This window comes from Corythoichthys intestinalis, chromosome 1 (genome assembly GCF_030265065.1).
Source record: "Corythoichthys intestinalis isolate RoL2023-P3 chromosome 1, ASM3026506v1, whole genome shotgun sequence".
Lineage (NCBI taxonomy): Eukaryota > Metazoa > Chordata > Actinopteri > Syngnathiformes > Syngnathidae > Corythoichthys > Corythoichthys intestinalis.
In genome coordinates this window covers 75,055,037-75,075,418 of record NC_080395.1, presented here as the reverse complement: position 1 = coordinate 75,075,418, position 20,382 = coordinate 75,055,037, and the positions used below count along the sequence as shown (strand labels likewise).

General features: G+C 38.6%; 1 protein-coding gene across 5 annotated transcripts in view; it reads right to left on the bottom strand.

Moving 5' to 3' along the window:
• Positions 1–5,943: 5,943 nt before the first annotated feature.
• il16 (interleukin 16) overlaps positions 5,944–20,382 on the bottom strand; it is a 129,293-nt gene continuing 114,854 nt past the window's right edge. For all 5 annotated transcript variants that reach the window (XM_057839858.1, XM_057839890.1, XM_057839868.1 and 2 more), the window contains 3 exons: positions 12,678–12,897; positions 10,089–10,217; positions 5,944–6,335 (listed from right to left, as the gene is read on the bottom strand). In XM_057839858.1, the coding sequence (XP_057695841.1) occupies positions 6,175–6,335; positions 10,089–10,217; positions 12,678–12,897 (510 nt within the window). In that variant the 3' untranslated portion in view covers positions 5,944–6,174. The remainder of the gene's footprint in view (positions 6,336–10,088; positions 10,218–12,677; positions 12,898–20,382) is intronic.

The window sequence follows — 20,382 nt, the reverse complement described above, 5'->3', positions numbered from 1 at the left end:
AAATGTTTCGCGCCCCCCCCCCCCAAACTCTGCCGCCACTGTAAATAGTATCATTTGTCTATAGTATTGCTATTATAAGTACGCCTCTGCCTCACATTGTATTCTTGTTTTCTATTAGAGAAAATAACAGAGATCAACTTATAAAATATAACTTTACTAACATTGTTTCGTTTGTAATAGAAAAGACTTGACGCGCATCAATTTGCCTGAATAAAAAAAAAAAAAAAACTCACATCCAAACTGTAAAAATACACTCAAGGTACATTTTTGACCATTTGATACTGAAAAATAAAATCAGTAAATAATAACGAATTCAAATTTATTAAAAACATTAACTCATGAGGACAATATGCCAAAAAAATTTGACCGAAAAAACAATACTGAATAGAAGAAAAAAAGTGTTTTTGGACAGAAGGACAGTTTTTTTTTTTTTTTTCGCTGCTCCCAGTATCACCTCCAGTTTGCAATGATATGGGGTTATATTGCACTGAGCATGCTAACAGTGCTCACTGGTTTACTGATATAACACTGACAAAGCGGGATGATTGTTGGCAATATTCGGCACGTTTTTGCTGAAAAACAACCAAGCGGCTTATCAATGAGATTGGGGTCTAATGTCTTTAAGTGTCTCAGCCCTTTACGACAGGATTCAGAGTGCGGCATCTCCATCATTAAATCATTTGAAACTCAAATGGGAGGAAGAGTTGGGCGAGCAGTTTACTGATAACACCTGGCAAGCTGCTATTAGGTCAATCCATTCACCATCTATATGTATAAGACATGGTTTAATCCAGTTCAAGATTCTTCATAGGTTACACTGGCCACCAAGTAAAATTTCAAAACTGTATACAGGTGCCGATCCAGCATGTCCAAGATGTGGCTTTACCCCAGCTAATTTGAGCCATATGTTTTGGTTGTGTCCCAAGCTTTATGCATTCTGGAGAGAGATTTTCAATGCACTGTCCTCCTTATGCAACAAGGATATTGCGCCAAACTGTACAACAGCGTTGTTTGGGATTGTCCCATCAAATATGTTAGTTTCATTTCACCAGGTCAGGGCAATAGCTTTTATTACTTTACTCGCTAGGCACATGATTTTATTTAATTGGAAAAAAACTGAGCCTCCATATTTTAAGAGCTTGATTGAAGACGTTATGGCCAACCTAAAATTGGAACACTTAAGACATGTTTCTAATGGCTCTCTCCAGACCTATGAAAAAACATGGCATCCATTTATAACCTTTTTTCAGACTGAATTTAAAACCTAGCTTTAGCGACCATCCAATGTGTAACAGCCTTGCTTCCCCTTTATTTGTTTACTCATTCTATAAGTCCCCTTCCCCTCTGCGTTATATTCCAAGGTATTCAGATTCCCATTTATTGTTTTGAAAATAATGCTGAATTTATGTGCCCCCCATGAAATACTCTCGGGTGCTGCCCAGTTCTTCCTACCTACCCATAGAGCCTGTGCTCCCCCTGAATCTTTGGAGTGGAACCATCAAATTAAGTAGCTGTATCTGATATCCCAGACTATGTACTTGTGTATGGTTTGTCTATGTTGTTTGAGTGTGTGCACTGATTGCTGCTTCCATGTCAGTTTTTGGATAGCATTAATAGTCTGTTTTTGTTTATTCTATGTTGTTCTATATTGTTTATTATATGTTGCTTTGTTATGGAAAAACCATTAAAAAAGATTTGGATAATGTCTTTAAGTGGCGTCTTAATTGATTTGACTTCCGGCTGTCCGCTATAATCATTTTTAGAGACAGTAAACAGTGGTCTTTCCTCGTCTACCACTGTATTAAATGTCAAAGCCAAAAGGCAAACGGCCCGAAAAAAGCGCATTCTCGGCGGCCGAGGGAGAACCGTAGGTGAGGGCGGTCGTCGTGACGATCCCAAGCCGAAAATGGCACTTCTCGGGCGGACACGTGAGAACCGGAGAAGACAGTGGGTCGCTGCGGGAGTCCGGCCGGAAAACGGCTTTCGAAAACGGCGCACAGCTCTCAGTCTCCAGCTCTTCATGAGTCTTTTCCGTGGGCTCTTGCTTACTTCAAAAATACTGCGCGCACTTTGAAAATGAGAGTGCCACTGCCACCCACTGAGTGGATGTGCAAGTACACTTTATTCTAGTATGGCAAAAAAAAAAAAAAAAAAAGCATGTTCCCCAAAGTCACACGCGCCACCCCTGGAATTACTCTGCGCCCCCCCAGGGGGGCGCGCCCCACTATTTGAAAAGTACTGGACTAGGCGCACTAATATGGCGACCGCTGACGTATATTCGTTTCAGGCCACCAGAACATAAGAATTCATTCCTCTGTGCTTTTTCTTCACGTCAAAACAAAGAAGTGAATTAGTTTCAACCACAGACTTCATAACCTATTGACATGACACGGGAAACAGGGCTGATTCGTAGGGGGCCTATTTTCAAAAACTTCAAATTCAAATATTTTCAAAACCAAAGCTGCTACCGAAACACCTAACTTAGCCATATATGAGTCTCCATGTGCAGCGGCATCAAAAAATTCAAAGTCGTTCCCTTATAAAATCCCGATTAATTATTTTTTATAAAAGTAAAACACAACTTAAAATTGCTATAAAAGTCTCAGATTTTACACTAGATGCACGAAAAATCTCCAAATGCAGAGATAATCACCTATATTTTCAGGATCAATAGTAATTTTAACATAAGTTTTTGACCAAAATAGCAACTTTTTAAAATTTATTTTCTGCAAGTTTTCAACAGCTAATAAATCACTCAATTTAACATCAGAAACTTAATACTTGAGGAAAACATGCAGAATCAATTATAAATAATATGTAAATAGATTATTAATAAATTCTTTATAAAATCACAACTTATTATAGAATAGAATAGCCCTTTATAATCATTATACTCTATATACTGTTAGCGAATGAGGGTAGCGGCCGCCTGACGAAAACAGAGCTTTTCTGGCAAAAATTCTTGTGAATAAATGCTTAAATCCCTGAATTCTTCATAGATATGGACGTAAAACAGTCTCGATTCTTGGTTAAAAGCCAAGAAACCGCGCAGTTAGCGTTTATTTTACGTATATTGTCAAAGTAAAATGCTACTCTGTCAGCGAATGAGGCTAGCGGCCGCCTGGCGGAAAATGAGCTTTTCTGGTAAATTATTGTGACTAAATGCCTAAATCCCCTAATTCTCCATGGACATGGGCGTAAAACAGTCTTGATTCTTGGTTAAAAACAACAAATGTGCAGGTAGCATTTATTTCGGATATATATTGCCAACGATGATGCTAGTCAGTTACGAAAATTAGCCGCCTCCATGTGAAAACAAAGAAAATTCCTGCGAATAAATGCTTCAATCACGCATGCATGGTATGAAAAATATAATAATTACCTTGAATCCTCGAAAAAAAATCACTCCTGAGATAATCCTTCCTGTTTGTATGCGGTACAGCTTTTGTAGTTCTTCAAAAATGCAAGCTTAAATCCGACATGAGCGTGTGCCGTTTTCGGCTAGTAGTCAATGAAGCTCAGCCCTCTCTGATAAGGCGTTACGCAAAGAATGACGAAGTGTCACGCCAATAGGTAATGAAGTCTACAGTGGGGCAAATAAGTATTTAGTCAACCACCAATTGTGCCAGTTCTCCTACTTGAAAAGATTAGAGAGGCCTGTAATTGTCAATATGGGTAAACCTCAACCATGATAGACAGAATGTCTATCTGAACTGAACTAAAAATGTGGAAAAAAAAAAAAAAAAACAGAAAATCACATTGTTTGATTTTTATAGCATTTCTTTGCAAATTAGAGTGGAAAATAAGTATTTGGTGACCTACAAACAAGCAAGATTTCTGGCTGTCAAAAAGGTCTAACTTCTACTAACGAGGTCTAACGAGGCTCCACTCGTCACCTGTATTAATGGCACCTGTTTTAACTCATTATCAGTATAAAAGACACCTGTCCATAACTTCAGTCAGTCACACTCCAAACTCCACTATGGCCAAGACCAAAGAGCTGTCGAAGGACACCAGAGACAAAATTGTAGACTTGCACCAGGCTGGGAAGACTGAATCTGCAATAGGCAAAACGCTTTGTGTAAAGAAATCAACTGTGGGAGCAATTACTGTATTAGAGTATGGAAGACATACAAGACCACTGATAATCTCCCTCGATCTGGGGTTCCATGCAAGATCTCACCCTGTGGCGTCAAAATAATAACAAGAACGGTGAACAAAAATCCCAGAACCACACGGGGGGACCTAGTGAATGACCTACAGAGACCACAGTAACAAAGGCTACTATCAGTAACACAATGCGCCGCCAGGAACTCAAATCCTGCACTGCCAGACGTGTCCTCCTGCTGAAGAAAGTACACGTCCGGGCCCGTCTGCGGTTCGCTAGAGATCATTTGGATGCTCCAGAAGAGGACTGGGAGAATGTGTTATGGTCAGATTAAACCAAAACAGAACTTTTTGGTAGAAACACAGGTTCTCGTGTTTGGAGGAGATAGAATACTCAATTGAATCCGAAGAACACCATACCCACTGTGAAGCATGGGGGTGGAAACATCATGCTTTGGGGCTGTTTTTCTGCAAAGGGACCAGGACGACTGATCTGTGTAAAGGAAAGAATGAATGGGGCCATGTATCGAGAGATTTTGAGTGAAAATCTCCTTCCATCAGCAAGGGCTTTGAAGATGTGACTGGGACTTTCAGCATGACAATGATCCCAAACACACAGCCAGGGCAACAAGGAGTGGCTTCGTGAAAAGCATTTCAAGGTCCTGGAGTGGCCTAGCCAGTCTCCAGATCTCAACCCCATAGAAAATCTGTGGAGGGAGTTGAAAGTCCATGTTGCCCAACGACAGCCCCAAAACATCACTGCTCTAGAGGAGATCTGCATGGAAGAATGGGCCAAAATACCAGCAGAGTTATAGAAAAAGTTTGTCCTCAGTTATTGCCAGCAAAGGGTAAATAACAAAGTATTGAGATGAACTTTTGGTATTGACCAAATACTTATTTTCCACCATGACTTGCAAATAAATTCTTTAAAAATCAAACAATATGATTTTCAGTTTTTTTTTTCCACATTCTGTCATGGTTGAGGTTTACCCATGTTGACAATTACAGGCCTCTAATAATTTTAAATGGAAGAACTTGCACAATTAGTGGTTGACTAAATACTTATTTGCCCCACTGTATGTTTCAATGCATTCTCATTTGATAAGACACTTTTAACATAGTAAGCATTTCATTACTGATGTGACCCTGACATTAGACATGACTAGATCATACATTAGAGGAAATGTGTCGATACACTACTGTTCGCCATGCATTCACGTTGTCGTAACCACTATCTGACACTAAATTTGATAATTTGAAGAAAAGCTCTAACAACGACGTTCCAAAACGTTGACAATTTATACCAAGTTGAGAACAGTCAAAAATAACAAGGACTGAGGAACAAAAAATGGCAGACAAACAGAGGGAAAAACTGGGCCCAGGGTCCATTCTAGCAGCATGTCTTAAAGTGGGCCGGGACGCAGGCAAGGCGTCGTCCGAGGGTGGCATCAGTCTTGGACTGAGGGAAAGAGTTTGTCTCTCTCTCTTGTCATGACAATGCTGATTATCTTCTGTCAGCTTCAGCTGGGAATGAGCACTACTGGCTGACTGAGTGCACGACGTTATCTTACAACGTTATGTTTATCACTTATCATGTGGCGCGGTTATGACGTGGTTCGTCAACTGTAAGCCTGTGGCTTGTTCTTATTGCTTACTCATTTTTTGAATGCAGGGGCCATTTTGTGTGCCCACGTAAACATTCTTTCTCATACTATTTTAGATGTATCTTATTGTTAGTTGCACTTTTTAATATCTTTATTTTATTATGTACTAAAACAACAGAAGCAAGCATGTCTGTAATTATTGTATAGCATGTTTGCAAAAATACTATGTCCCTTTAAGATCAATAAGATTTATTTGAAATGCATCAATAATGTTGAACAAAACACGGAATTTCCAGGAGTTTGTCTGAAACTATGCAAGCAAAAAAAGGTACTAGATTACAGTAAATTGTCTTTGAAATTATGAAATGCTGAATCATACTGACAGTCTGATGTTTTGTTTTCATGAGTTGGCTGACCAACAGCATAACATTGTTGCTTTGGTCTTCTTCTTGTGTAAGAGCTTCTAGTGGGCGTGTCTCCTCCTGATGTCCAATGTGATGGATCCATCAGGTAAAGCCTTGATCATGTTCCAGGCCTCAAAGCGGGTCATACCCTGAAATTTAGTACCCTGGACTTGCAACAATTGATCTCCACATTGAAGACTGCACTGTTCTGCTGCTCCGCCTGAAACGACATTAATTTATAATTAGGGGTGAAAGTGGGCTAGAACGGTCAGGAATGCAGTTCCGGTATAAGATTCAGGGATTCTGGTATACGGTGCTTTGATTCCGAAAATATGACGCCATCTGTCAAAACACTATGTAAAAAAAAAAAAAAAAAAAAAGCTGCCAAGAAGAAAACAATCTACCAACATCAGATTTACATACACAGGTGTTAACAACAAGCATAATGACGTGCTTGCGTAGCTTAATCCGTTTCCACCGATATTTATTATTTATTTTATTCCACGGACGGCATTGAGGTTTCCCCAGCTGCTGCAGTTATCTGAGTCTGACGATGACGAGTCACGTCAATGTGCGAATGCATGCAGCAAAGCAAAATGCCTGTACTCATTTATCTGTTCAATTGGCTGACATACAGACATGTGATCACCAGAGATAGTTAGCTCTGATTGGTTAAAATGTGCATGTTTTCTGAAAAAGCAAAAACAAGAAGAAAAAAAAATGGTTGTTGAATTGATGCAACAAAAAAGGGCAATGCAACATAAAATGGATAAAATCTTTAAGAGCAACAAAAGAGTTGAGGAGGCTTATTTATCATATTTAGTTTTATTTGCTCTGATGGGGAGTTTCAGAAAATCTTAGCTGTCAATGTGCACATTAACTTATATTTATTAATTTATGTTAGGTTACTCATTCCTTTCCTTATGATTTAAAATTCCATTTCACTCTGCATAATATAAGTCATTTGTACTTATTTTTCTGAATGTATGTTACCCATATATTTCTTTTTAAAAAACACAACAAAAAGTAAATGTTTACAATATCTTCAATTTTAATTTACATCCTATGTTTTTAAGTAGTTAGAATTTTTGGCATTTAGTATGTTAGGAAATGAGGGAAGATCAAAAATTAGGAGATCGAGGTTGCGGTTAAGGCTGCTTTTGTTTTATTTTGCAGATCATTGAAAAAATACAATTTTAAATGAAAATCATTTTTTGTATGTGTTATAGAAATAACAGACCAAAACAGTTTTCTGTGCATTTCAGTAATTTTGACCCCCACCCCCCAAAAAATCAATAAATATATAAAATTTCTGGCTCCATGACGACCTTCACGTCGGGGGAGTTCCAGCAAGAAATTCTAACCACGTTCACCCCTGTTGATAGTTCTATAAGAAACGTCTTAAAGCGCGAACTCTGCAGCGGTCTGTCGTGGGGAAGAATGCATAACTTAAATGCATGACCTGAACAGAGCAAATGACTCCAAATATACAGTACTAAAAAGACTCCCAACCCTTATCAATTGGATTAAGTTCTGATTACATATGCAGAAATCCAAGTCATTCCAAAAGGAGGGCACACATACTTTTTCTTGTAACTATTTATTGATTAAAAAAAAAAAAAAACCATACAAGAGTATTTACGCTTCCATTAAAATTAAAATTGATTTATTTGCTAACTACTAGTGCTATTACATTAGCTACGCAATGGAACAAAACCTGAGTAGCGCTCTGTTAAATGTATTAACCACTTCATTACTCACAAAATGAATGTTTTGCAACCTATTACCCAAATGTTCCAGATAACTTAGATGACTTATGTATTACAGATGATAAAAATTGCTGAACCAAATTACGAATCACACATTTGTCGTCTGAGTTTGATAACGGGGCATGCCTACAGCTTCTGAGACCTGACATGTCAGCTCTATTTTTCATGAATTTGACGCCTTACAAATATACAGAGGTCAAAAGTTTTGGGTCACCCAGATAATTTTGTGTTTTCCTTCAAAAGTCACACTTTTATTTTTAAAATGTGGCTCAATATAAATAGAGAATATAGTCAAGACATTGACAAGGTTGGAAATAAGAATTTCTATTTGAAATAAAAATGTTCTCCTTCAAACTTTGCTTTTATCAAAGAATGCTCATTTTGCAACAATTACAGCTTTGCAGACCTATGGTGTACTAGCTGTTAATTTGTTGAGAAGAAGCTGCTCCCACAACAGCTCAATGGGTTTGAGATCTGTTGACTGTGCTGGCCACTTCATTACTGATAGAATACCAGCTGCCTGCTTCTTTCCTAAATAGTTCTTGCATAATTTGGAGGTGTGCTTTGGGTCACTGTGGTGTTGTAGTGTGAAGTTGACTCCAATCAAGCGTTGTCCACAGGGTGTTGCAAAATAGCCCTCTCTATTTAAAACCCCGTTGATCTTGTACAAATCTCCTGCTTTACCAGCACCAAAGCAACCCCAGACCATCACATTACATTCACCATTGTTGACAAATATATATTAATTGTTTCCTTTTATTGTCCAGTCTCAAATAAAGTTTATTCCTTTGCCACGCTGCCCTGAAAACCAGCACCCCGGAATCGTCTCTTCACTGTCGACATTGACACTGGCGTTTTACGGGTACTATTTAATGAAGCTGCTAGATGAGGACCTGCGAGGCAAATCTATTTTTCAAACAAGAGACTCTAATCTACTTGTCTTCTTGCTCGATTGTGCAGCGGGGCCTCCCGCTTCTTTTTCTACCCTGGTTAGATCTTGTTTGAGCTGCTCTCTAAAGGGAGTGGTACACAGTGTTATAGACCCCAATCACGTGACGTCACAACCCCGCCCCCCTGACTGGTGCCGCCACATTGTCCGTTAGCTCATTGTGTTTACATATTACCGCTACGTACATTCCTCCTATTACTGCGTGTTTTTTCTGCTTGTCTAAGGAATCACCGCCTAGTAATCGAACCCAAAAACCTTCCTGACAATCTTTAACATTGATTAATCAAAATGGTGAAGGCATGTGTGGTAGTTGGTTGCAGTAACGGAGAAGATAAACGGTCATTTTAGTAGTTGCTGTGTGCCCATTGTTAAAAGGGCAAATCTCGAAAGCAGCACGGTTTGTTTATCTGGGGTGGTGTGGCTCAGTGGTAGAGTAGTTGTCCCCCAAACCAGAGGTCGTGGGTTCGATTCTCCGCCCTGATGAACTTGTCTAAGTGTCCTTGAGCAACCCCACGTTGCTCCTGGTGCTCGTCACCAGTAGGTAGATGGCAAGATAGTCTAAAGCGCTTTGAGCGCCTTGAAAGGTGGAAAAGCGCTATATAAGTATAACACCATCTCGGTCCATGGTGCGTTTGTGTCGACAGCCGTTAGACAGCGGCGAAAACATCAATATGATGCCAACACGATCGCAGACATCATCAGACGGAGACTACGAAGCTCGTCGCCACGGTCTCGCAGCAAGAAGCTGAGCGCAACAACAGGTGTTGTGCTGAAAAATAGCCGCCCTGTGTGAAATGTCCCCCCTGACGGGAGCGCCCACACGGAAACGACTTTCTTGTACTGTGAATATGTATTATTTTACTCTGCTTGAACTAATAAATGTCATACCTGTGTGATTGTCATTGGGATATGGTCGTGAAAACCTGTAGACTAATACATTTCTGTTCAAAGATGGTTATGTGGCCCAGTCCACGATTTGTTACTAAAATACAGTATTAATATTTTGTGTAATTATTTAAAACTGATCTTACAGTCGTAAATCCACTACTGTAATGCGTCCATGAAAACATTTGATGTTTTCATGTCAATAAAGCGTGATAAATAAGCGCTCCCGTCAGGGGGGACAGTTCACGCGTGGCAGCTATTTTTTTTTTCTAATCAGAGGGTGCATAATTGCATCCAGGTTTTCACTCACCTGTCAATTTATGTTCATGTGTTTGACATTCATTTCTGTAACAATCACGAGTTACCTTACCTTTAAAGATCCTGTTGATGAATAATGGCCTGTCTCCATGAACTGAACCCTTTCCTCCCTCCAAAGTGAAACCAACTCCACCTGCATCTTTCTTCAACTTCACACTCATCAAAGTACCGGGTTCCTCCACTGCAAACATACAGACTACGGAATTACACGTTGTCCTCGATTTACGGCAGTACCGACATTACAGGGTTATATACGGCGCACAATGAACGAGAAGACGTGCAGAGTTATTGCTGTACTAACAGCATCTGCCACTCCATTAGTTTAGCTTAGTGATGGACAAGTAAAGAAGTGTCATAGTGGACATTAAAACATTTAAAAAGGAGACTGAGATAAAAAAAATAAAAAAAAAAAATCAAAACTTATTCCACCATTTCTGTGACCAAAAGCTTGCTGAAGTCAGTTGACATATTGCAAACTCCGCCTCTTAAACAGCCATCGACCAATCATAACCTTAACGTCATACTAGAGAACGTCATTGAGGAACATTTCCGACCAATTCTTGGATGTCCCATCGTCTCATTGATTGATCTGGTGGTTTGGAGATCGCCAATCATAAAACCTTACGGAAAAAGACGAAAAGGACCAACATTCGTCCAAACTGGTGAAACGATGCGCCTATGCGGGGAGGCCCCAAACTATTCCACATCGGGCAGCAGTGGGTGCTGGGTTTCTTTCCAAGAAAACAGGACGACACCTTTGCGCCAATCTGGTCTCTTACAAGCATTATCGGTTGATTTTAGGCAGCAGAAACCTCATTGGATAAACGGTATGTGCTTGATCGGTAGGAACAAAAACTGGACCCACAGCGGCCCTTGAGGACTGGTTTGGACACCTCTGGCATATAGAATATCTAAATCAGACACAAAGTATTCCAGGAGTGAATGGATGCCGTTCTTACCCTTCCTTAAGCAAAAAAACAAAAACAAAAAAAAAACTGGTTAACGATGGATTAAGAAGTCGTATGGTGTCACCCTCAGCTAAATGTCATCGAAATAAACAAGCAGTACAGTACGTGTTCTCTTAAGGTAAGATTAAGCCAATGCCAGAGGCTAACTAGCGAGCTGTCTTTTCTAAAATGTTGAGACGAGAACATTAAAAAAACTGAATATGAAATTTGTCTGTTCTATGACTGCGCTAACTTTGAAGCAATGCTTCCTCTTTTTAAGTAAATGTAGCATCTTCATTTGATCCTAGTTAGCCTCGGCATTAGCTTAATATTATAAAAGAACACGTTTAGATGCTTGTTTCTTTTGAAAACATTTAGCTGGGAGTGACGCCGTACATCCTGACTTCTTAATCCTTCGGAATCCAGTAGTTTTTTTGGCTTTGGGAAAGGAAACAATAGTTTTGTTTTTTTTTTTAAATACTTTTATGCTACAACCCCCTAGCAAAAAGTATGGAATCACCAGTCTCGGACGAGCACTCACTCAAACATTTTATCATGTAGAACCAACTTAGATAAAAAGCTTGAAAAAAATAATGAATTAGTTCCAAAGTGCAACTCCTTAACATTCAGAAACACTAAAAGAAATGAATGAAAAACATTGTGGTGGTCAGTAAATGTTACTTTTATAGAGCAGGTGCAGGGAAATATATATGGAATCACTTCATTCTGAGGAAAAAAAAAAATGGAATCATGAGAAACAAACAAAGAAATAATCAAAACCCATCTCTAGCATTTAGTAGCACAACCTCTGGCTTTTATGACAGCTCGCAGTCTCTGAGGCATGGACTTGATGAGTATTCTTCATCAATTTGGTGCCAACTCTCTTTGATTGCAGTTGCCAGATCATCCTTGCAGGTCAGAGCCTTGCTGTGGACAGTTTTTTTCAAGTTCCACCACAGGTTTTCAATATGGTTGAGATCTGGGCTATTTGCGGGCCATGACATTGACTGGATGAGTCTTTCTCCAAGGAATGCTTTAATAGTTTTAGCTTTGTGGCATGAAACATTGTCATCTTGGTAAATGATAAACATTATTTTCAATTGAAGGGATAAGAAAGCTGTCTAAATTTTCAATGTAAACTTGTGCATTTATTGAAGATTTAACCACAGCCATCTCCCCAGTGCCTTTGCCTGACATGCAGCCCCATATCATCAAGGACTGAGAGAATTTTGATGTTTTCTTCAGGCAGTCATCTTTCTAAATCTCACTGGAACAGCACCAAATCAAAGTTTCAGCATCATCACCATCTCCAATGCAGACTCTTGACACCTGGTCCAATGCAAATTCTTGACTCTTGACAAGCTGATTTTTTTAAAATTTGTATTCACATTTAAAGCTCTTTTGAAAGTGCAATCTTAGCAAGCCTTTGATTTACATCTCCTGAAATTTATTCTGCAAAGCATTAAATGTTCCTAATCTGATTACTCGATTATTCAAACTAACGAATTGATAGATTAACCGATTATTCAAAACTGCAGCCCTACTTTTGTATTGTATTGTATTGTATTGTATTGTATTGTATTGTATTGTATTGTATTGTATTGTATTGTATTGTATTGTATTGTATTGTATTCTATTCTATTCTATTCTATTCTATTCTATTCTATTCTATTCTATTCTCTGAACTCACGCACTTGCACAGTTGGCCTCCACACTTCCGCCTTCTCGCTCTTCCCCTGCTGTCTTGCATACAACCACCACAGCAAGTTTTAGAGGACGGGCCAGACGCAGTGCCGCAGCGGCATCTGCGTGTGTTACGCCACGGAGCGTTTGGCCATTTATGGACAACACCTCGTCTCCTTTCTGGATCGTGCCCTCTTGTGTGGCAAGGCCATTGGGAAACACTTTGTGAACCTGCGCAAAAAAGTACGGTAACATTTGCCCACTTGCATACACTCATTAAGGATGTTTCCATTGCAGTTTTAATCCCGAGTTCAAATTCCTGTATTTTCCGCACTATAAAGCGCATCGCAGTATAAAAGCACCTTCAACAAATGGCCTATTTTAAAACAGTTTTAATATATAAGGCGCAGCAGCAGTAGTCGTTGGGTTTGCGTTATGCATCCGTTAAAAGGAGCTGCCCAAAGGGTAAAGTCATGCCATGAGTAGCTAAACATGAAGCCCAAAAGAGGGAACTTTTTAACAATCCAATAAAACAAAGAGTGATTGAAGAAAAAATGTTTTATTTATAGCAATTGAAACCTCAAAACATGTCAATTAAGATGATGCAATTTTCACTTTTTTTAAAATTACGTTCTTTCAATCGCATCCTGCTGTACAAATGCATTCTTGAAATCTACCGTTGAGATTCCTCATTAATTTTTCACCTGAGCTGGAATACTGTGAATTTCATCCTGATTTTGCCAAAATGGGACATTGTTTCCTTGCTCAAGGTCACTGTCTCGCAGGCCTGCCACTTGCTCATGTACAATAGAATAAAATAGTCTTTATTGACATTGTCGACAACGAAATGAACATTGTGAAATTTGACGTGGCACTCCAGTTTAAACAGATTAAAAAAAAAAAAAAAATTAAAGAAAAAAAAACAAAACAATAAAATTACAATATATAAGAAAATATTTACTCTGGGGCATAGATTTCACAATATATTATGATGTCTATGTCTGGGGCTTATACAGTGGTATGAAAAAGTATCTGAACCTTTTGGAATTTGTCACATTTCTGCATAAAATCACCATCAAATCTGATCTGATCTTTGTCAAAATCACACAGATGAAAAAACTGCTTTAACTAAATCCCCTAAAAATTTATAGGTTTTCATATTTTAATTACGATAGCATGCAAACAATGACATAAGGGGGGAAAATAAGTAAGTGAACAATCACATTTAATATTTTGTGCCACCTCCCAACCCACCAGCAGAAATAAGTTCAACCAGATGCTTCCTGTAGTTACAGATCAGTCTGGCACATCAATCAGGACTAATCTTGGCCCATTGTTCTCTACAAAACTGCTGTAGTTCAGTCAGATTCCTGGGATGTCTGGCATCAATCACTGTCTTTAGGTCATGCTACAGCATCTCAATGGGCTTCAAGTCTGGACTTTGACTTGGCCACTCCAGAACGTGTATTTTGTTCTTCTGAAACCATTCTGAAGTTGATTTACTTCTGTGTTTTGGATCATTGTCTTGTTGCAGCATCCATCCTCTTTTTAGCTTCAACTGTCTGCAGACAGCCTCAGGTTTTCCTGCAAAACATCCTGATAAACCTTTAAATTCTTTCTTCCATTAATGATTGCAAGTTGTCCAGGCCCTGAGGAAGCAAAACGGCCACAAATCATGATGCTTCCTCCACCATGCTTCACGGTGGGGATAAGGTGTTGATGTTGGTGAGTTGTTCCATTTTCCCCCACACATGGCGTTGTGTGTTACTCCCAAACAATTCAATTTTGGTTTCATCAGTCCACAAAATATTTTGCCAAAACCTCTGGGGAGTGTCCAAGTGCCTTTTGGCGAACATTAAAGGAGCAATAATGAGTTTTTTAGACAGCAGTGGTTTCCTCCGTGGAGTCCTCCTATGAACACCATTCTTGGCAATAGTTTTACATGTAGTTGATGTGTCCACATAGATATTGGACAGTGCCAGTGATTTCGTAAGTCTTTAGCAGACACTCTAGGGTTCTTTTTTTTTTTTACCTCTCTGAGTATTCTGCGCTGAACTCTTGGGGTCCTCTTTGGCCACTCCTTGGGAGAGAAGAAACGGTGCCAAACTCTCTCCATTTGTATACAACTTCTTTGACTGTTGATTGATGAACATCCAGACTTTTAGAGATTGTTTTGTATCCTTAATACAAATATACAAATCAACAATGCTTGATCACAGGTCTTCAAACAGCAATTTTGACCGAGCATCAGACAATGCTTCCCATCAAGAAAATTTTTACCAGGTGTGTGTTTTATAGTAGGCAGAGACAATTCTTACCAGGTGTGTGTTTTATAGTGGGAAGGGTAGCTTTAAACCACTCATGAGTGATTGGGCACACACCTGACTTAAATTGTTTGGTAAAAATTGGTTCCAATTGCTCTTTAAGTCTCCTTAGGCAGAGGGTCCACTTATTTATTTTTCCCCCTTCTTTGCATGCGATTCTCATTAAAATATGAAAACCTATAAATGTTTGGGTGGTTTTAGTTAAAGCAGACAATGTTTTTACATCCGTGTGATTTTGACAATGATCAGATTAAATTTGATGCTGTTTTTATGCAGAAATGTGAGGAATTCCAAAAGGTTCAGATACTTTTTCATATCACTGTAAGGGAGTGATTATAGCTGGCTTAGCCTGAAATATGTGGAACAAGAGAAATAGTGTGATTAGGTTCTAGGTTAGCAGCAACATTTGTCCAACGATAAGAATGAAATATGAATTTTTTTTAAAAATTATGCCAATGGAAAAGTGGTCTAAGTAATGTGTGGCCGCCAATACACAAACATTCCCACTTGTTTTTTTGTTTTTTTTTTAAGTCGTCAACAGCAGATTTCAAGAACGCATTCATGCAGGAGGACGCCATTTAAAGGACCTAACTTTTAAATGAAAATTCCATGATTATTCTTAAATGGCATGTTTTAATCTTCCAGTTACTATGAATAAAATATTTTCCTCCATCACCCTTGGTTTTATTAGATTGTTAAAAGCTTATTTTTGGGTCACTATGTTGTTGTAGTTGCAATAGTAGCTTTATGCATCTACTAGATGGAGCTACACTAAAGGAATGTCACATTATGATTCACCAATATTGATCCATAAACAGTGGTGCCTCTACATACGAAGTTAGTTTGTTCCAGTACCTTGTTTGTAAGTCAAAATGGTCGTATGTCGAGCAGGATTTTCCCATAAAAAATACATTATAATTCCAAATAATTCGTTCCACAGTCCGAAAAACTACACTAAATCCTTGATAAATACTGCTGTTACAATTGCAAATAGCAATTAGAAAGAGCAAAACGAATAAATTAGGAATAAAAATCGTAATATTAATAATAATAATAATAATACCGGAAATAATGTAACAAATCGTGTTCTAATGTGGCGGATGTATTTTGGGTGGTGTACCTGAATGCACTGCGTTTCTGACGACAGAGTGAGAGAAAGTGTAGTCGAGATATTACTTATTCTTTTAATGTCATGTTGCTGGCGTCAATTGTCGCGGACAGTTGGTGTGTTGTGTTGCACAAGTTCTGAAATAAATGATTAAAAACCTGACGATCTCTATGGCGATAGTACCACAATAATAATCGTCACCTAGACTTATAAAGACTGTGGAACGGAGTTCAGGGGAGTATTGTCAAGCAGTTCACCCCACGCTCACATTTTTCTATCATTTTCATTTATTTGCATTTTAATGGTAAGCCTCACTTTTTTTCTTTTTTCACCAACTGCTTTAACATTCTTGGAACGCATGTTGATTTCTCTGACAAGAAAGACTCTTGCGGGAAAACAATGAAATTGCGACGCTGTCGTAAATCGTTGTATTCCGAGCATTTTGCCGGATGTAGAAACAATAGGCGAGTGAGATTATACGTTGGATGTCGAAAAGATTGTGTGTCGAAGCAATTGTCTGTCGAGGTACCACTGTATAAGGTACATCTGATTATAAGGCATCTGTCTTTGAGAAAACAGAAGGCTATAAGGTGCGCCTTATAGTGCGGAAAATGCGGTGCACAAAATTGATCATTCTGTTTAGTTCGATCCATATGTGTGCCATTAATATCAATATAAAAAGATTCATTTTAATTAGGGCTGTCAAACGATTAAAATTTTTAATCGAGTTAATCACAGCTTAAAAATTAATCGTAATTAATCGCAATTCAAACCATCTCTAAAATATGCCATATTTTTCCACAAATTATTGTTGGAATGGTAAGATAAGACATAAGACTGATATATACATTCAACATACTGTACATAAATACTGTATTTGTTTATTATAATGATAAATCCACAAGATGGCATTAACATTATTAACATTCTTTCTGTTTAGGGGATCCACAGGAAAGATTTGTAGTTCTTAAAAGATAAATGTTAGTACAAGTTAATATGATTTTATATTAAAACACCTCTTAATGTTTTGGTTTTAATAAAATTTGCAAAATTTGCAATCAAAAAATAAACTAGATACACTAAATACACAACAAGTTGTCAATGTGGAGTTTTAAATTAACTTAGAAATCTAGCCAAAAAGTGTGTTTTGTCCCTCGCCTGATGCCGTATTTTCCTGTTTACTGGTCCATCCATCGTAATTCATGTCATTTGAGTGCTGGCTTCACAACGTACTTGATCTCTGATAGTTTGTATATTGTGAATAAATATTGCCATCCAATGTATTTGTTGAACTAAACGAAATGTTTAAATAGAGTTAGACCAAAGTCTCAGTAAGTTTTATGTGTATCTTGCATAGCTATTTTGATTGGGAATGACAGTTCTCTTTGCACTGTTGTTTAACTGTGTGAGAATAGGGCCTCATTAATACAGATTGAAGAGATTTTCTTTTTGTGAACATTTTTTTGAGAGATATTATTTTTGTTGTGCTTTCACTAAATGGTACTTATGTTTGTTGTGAAGGAGTTGCCGAAGCTTATGCCAATAAACTGCGCGGTCCAATGAACGCCTCTGTCCACTCGCCTTTTGTAATATTCTGATATAAAATTATCCGAGGCACCTTTAAGTGCACGCGGTGCCAATGTTGTTTACTCACATGATGCAGGAGTGAGTTAGAGTTACGGCCTGCTGAGAGCCGTAAGCTGTGTTAATGTTGAAGCTGAATGTGCTAATAAAGAAACAAAGTGCCAGCACGTCGCGTGTGGTAAACCTGTGTTAAGAGAAAGCACAAAACAAGACACCTTTCTCTGCTTCTTAGCTCTCAAGTGCGTCATTGTAATCTGTTTGAGGGAATGCATGACCGGGTCATTCCGCACATGCGTTAAATGCGTTAAATATTTTAACGTGATTAATTTATAAAATTAATTACTGCCCGTTAACGCGTTAAAGCTGTAATGTGGTGTGAGGTTGGCCAACCATGTTTTTGAATAATATCAATGGCTAAACATTTATAAGCATATTTTCGTTATTTTTTTTTAGCGCAACCCTTCCAGATTCTTTGTTTAACCCATAGCAACGCCTTTGACAACGAAAATGCTTTTCTTCGGCAATCTTCGGAAATCTTTGGAAATTACGTCACACCGGGAAGTGCGAGGGAAGCCCGCCATAGAACAGTATTGTTTGTTGCATTGCTTCTCGGTAAGATGCCACGGCGGTGTGTGGCGATGTTTTGTTCTCACTCAAACGAAAAGTTGTATGAGTGGCCAAAGGATAGCAGGGCACGTAAATGGACATCTTTCGTTCACACGAAGCGAATGAATTTCACGCCATCATCGAGTAGTGTTCTCTGCTGCAAACACTTCGAAGATGCCTACTTCCTTAACCGGTCTGCTTATGATCAAGGATTTGACAAAAAGTGTGATTTTTGGATAGATGACTGATGACTTTGTCAAAGCAGAGCTGCCAACTGTTGTGGAATGTACAGTAGAAGCTAGCGACATTAGCCGAAAGCCACCTCGTGGCAATAGTCGTGGCATAGTTGTTGTTGTGTTCGCTCGTGTTACGTCCCAAGGACGGCTTGCGAAGGGCGTAACATAAAACGAGTCACACAATTTCACAAGTGGCACAAAATTTACACAACAATCAAACTTGCCATGAATATGTACAAAATGTAGACGAAGCACGGCTTCAGGGTAAGCCCAGGCCAAAACAACAAACAAAAGGAATCAACACTTGAACCCCACCCGCTAACTAAACCCTGATCATGAAAAAGAACGAAGAGAAGACAGCCACTAACCTAGCTTCTTACGCTGAAAAAAAAAAACAGGAGAAAACAGGTTGTACAGAAATGGCGACTTACCCCTTCTTGCTTCAGTGCTCTTATTTACAGTGGTGAACAAAAACGATCCAATAACGAATAAACACAACAGACCTCACCGAAAAAGCGGGAGTGTATCAGACTAGCAATGAAATGCAAACGAGCGTGAATGGCGGGCAAACAGTTGGCGAGGAGGACCGCGGCAGAATGCTGTCAAATGTGACCATTGACAGCTCAAGTCCCCCAGTGAATCATGGGAAATGTAGTCTTGGGACAACACTGAAGTGGTGCTTTGTAATCTGTTCGCTTGTGTGAAAAAAGTACATTTCCTCACGCCATTTGATGCCACTTCCTGCCGATAGCCCCAGCTAGGAAGTCGTAGTAGCTGGTAGTACGAGGCGAGGCGGAGATGAATGAGAAACAAAATTTCGCGGTCGAATGTGGCGGCAGTCCGCTATTATTTTGTTTTCTTATTGTTGCCACAATAAAGTGGAGAAAGCCATCAACGACTCATCTCCTTTTTTCCCCCCAATGTTTTATATTATTATTTTATATGCACGAGAGCTGCAGGATCTGCCAAAATGAACATGCAGTCTGATTATTATTTTTTTAAACAATGTCATCAGATAGATAAAAACATAAAATTATGTGCAAATGCCTGCATCTTCAAATAATGAAAATAATAACAGCCTATATCTTACCAATCTTGTAATCTCGATGGGTCTCGTCTCCATTCCATGTCAGGTAGTTTAGGCACATTGTTTGCATCCTGATTAGCGTCTGGCTAATACATGTTAGATCCAACATAAAATTTCAACCTCCTCTTCTTCCTCCAACTCTTCAAAAACTTGGATCTCCTCCCTTGCGCTCGATCTATTGCTGAAATCGCTGTTTGAATCATTGTTTGAAGGGCTTTATATGGCGGCCGTATGTATGGAGCTGCCATCACTGTTCCCGATGTGACGTATCACTTCCGGGTTCGTCCCCTTTCAGGCTCGAACTTCGGAAATGCGATTATTTTGTCAAATATACATTACACATATATTTATTTGTTGGACAATGTTTAATTACTTTAATTGTGACCCTATTTGGCATGTTATGAAATTACTTCACATTACTGCTTTAAATTTGACAGCCCTAATTTTAATGTGTATTTAAACTTGTGGTTTACTTGTGGTTAACTCTTTTTTTCAGTTTTCTTCTAACTTTTTAATTTCTTATTTTAATAAATGTATCTCATGCCACCAATTTTTACTCCGTATACTTAAAAATTGGAACCATATAAAATGCATCTTGCAAAAACACTGTCGGCCTTTGAGAAAAAAGAAGGCAATAAGGTGCACCTTCTAGTGCGGAAAATGCGGTACACAAAATTGATCATTCTGTTTAGTTCGATGCATTTGTGTGGCATTAATATCAATATAAAAAGATTCATTTTAATGTGTATTTTAACTTGTGGTTTTCAAAAT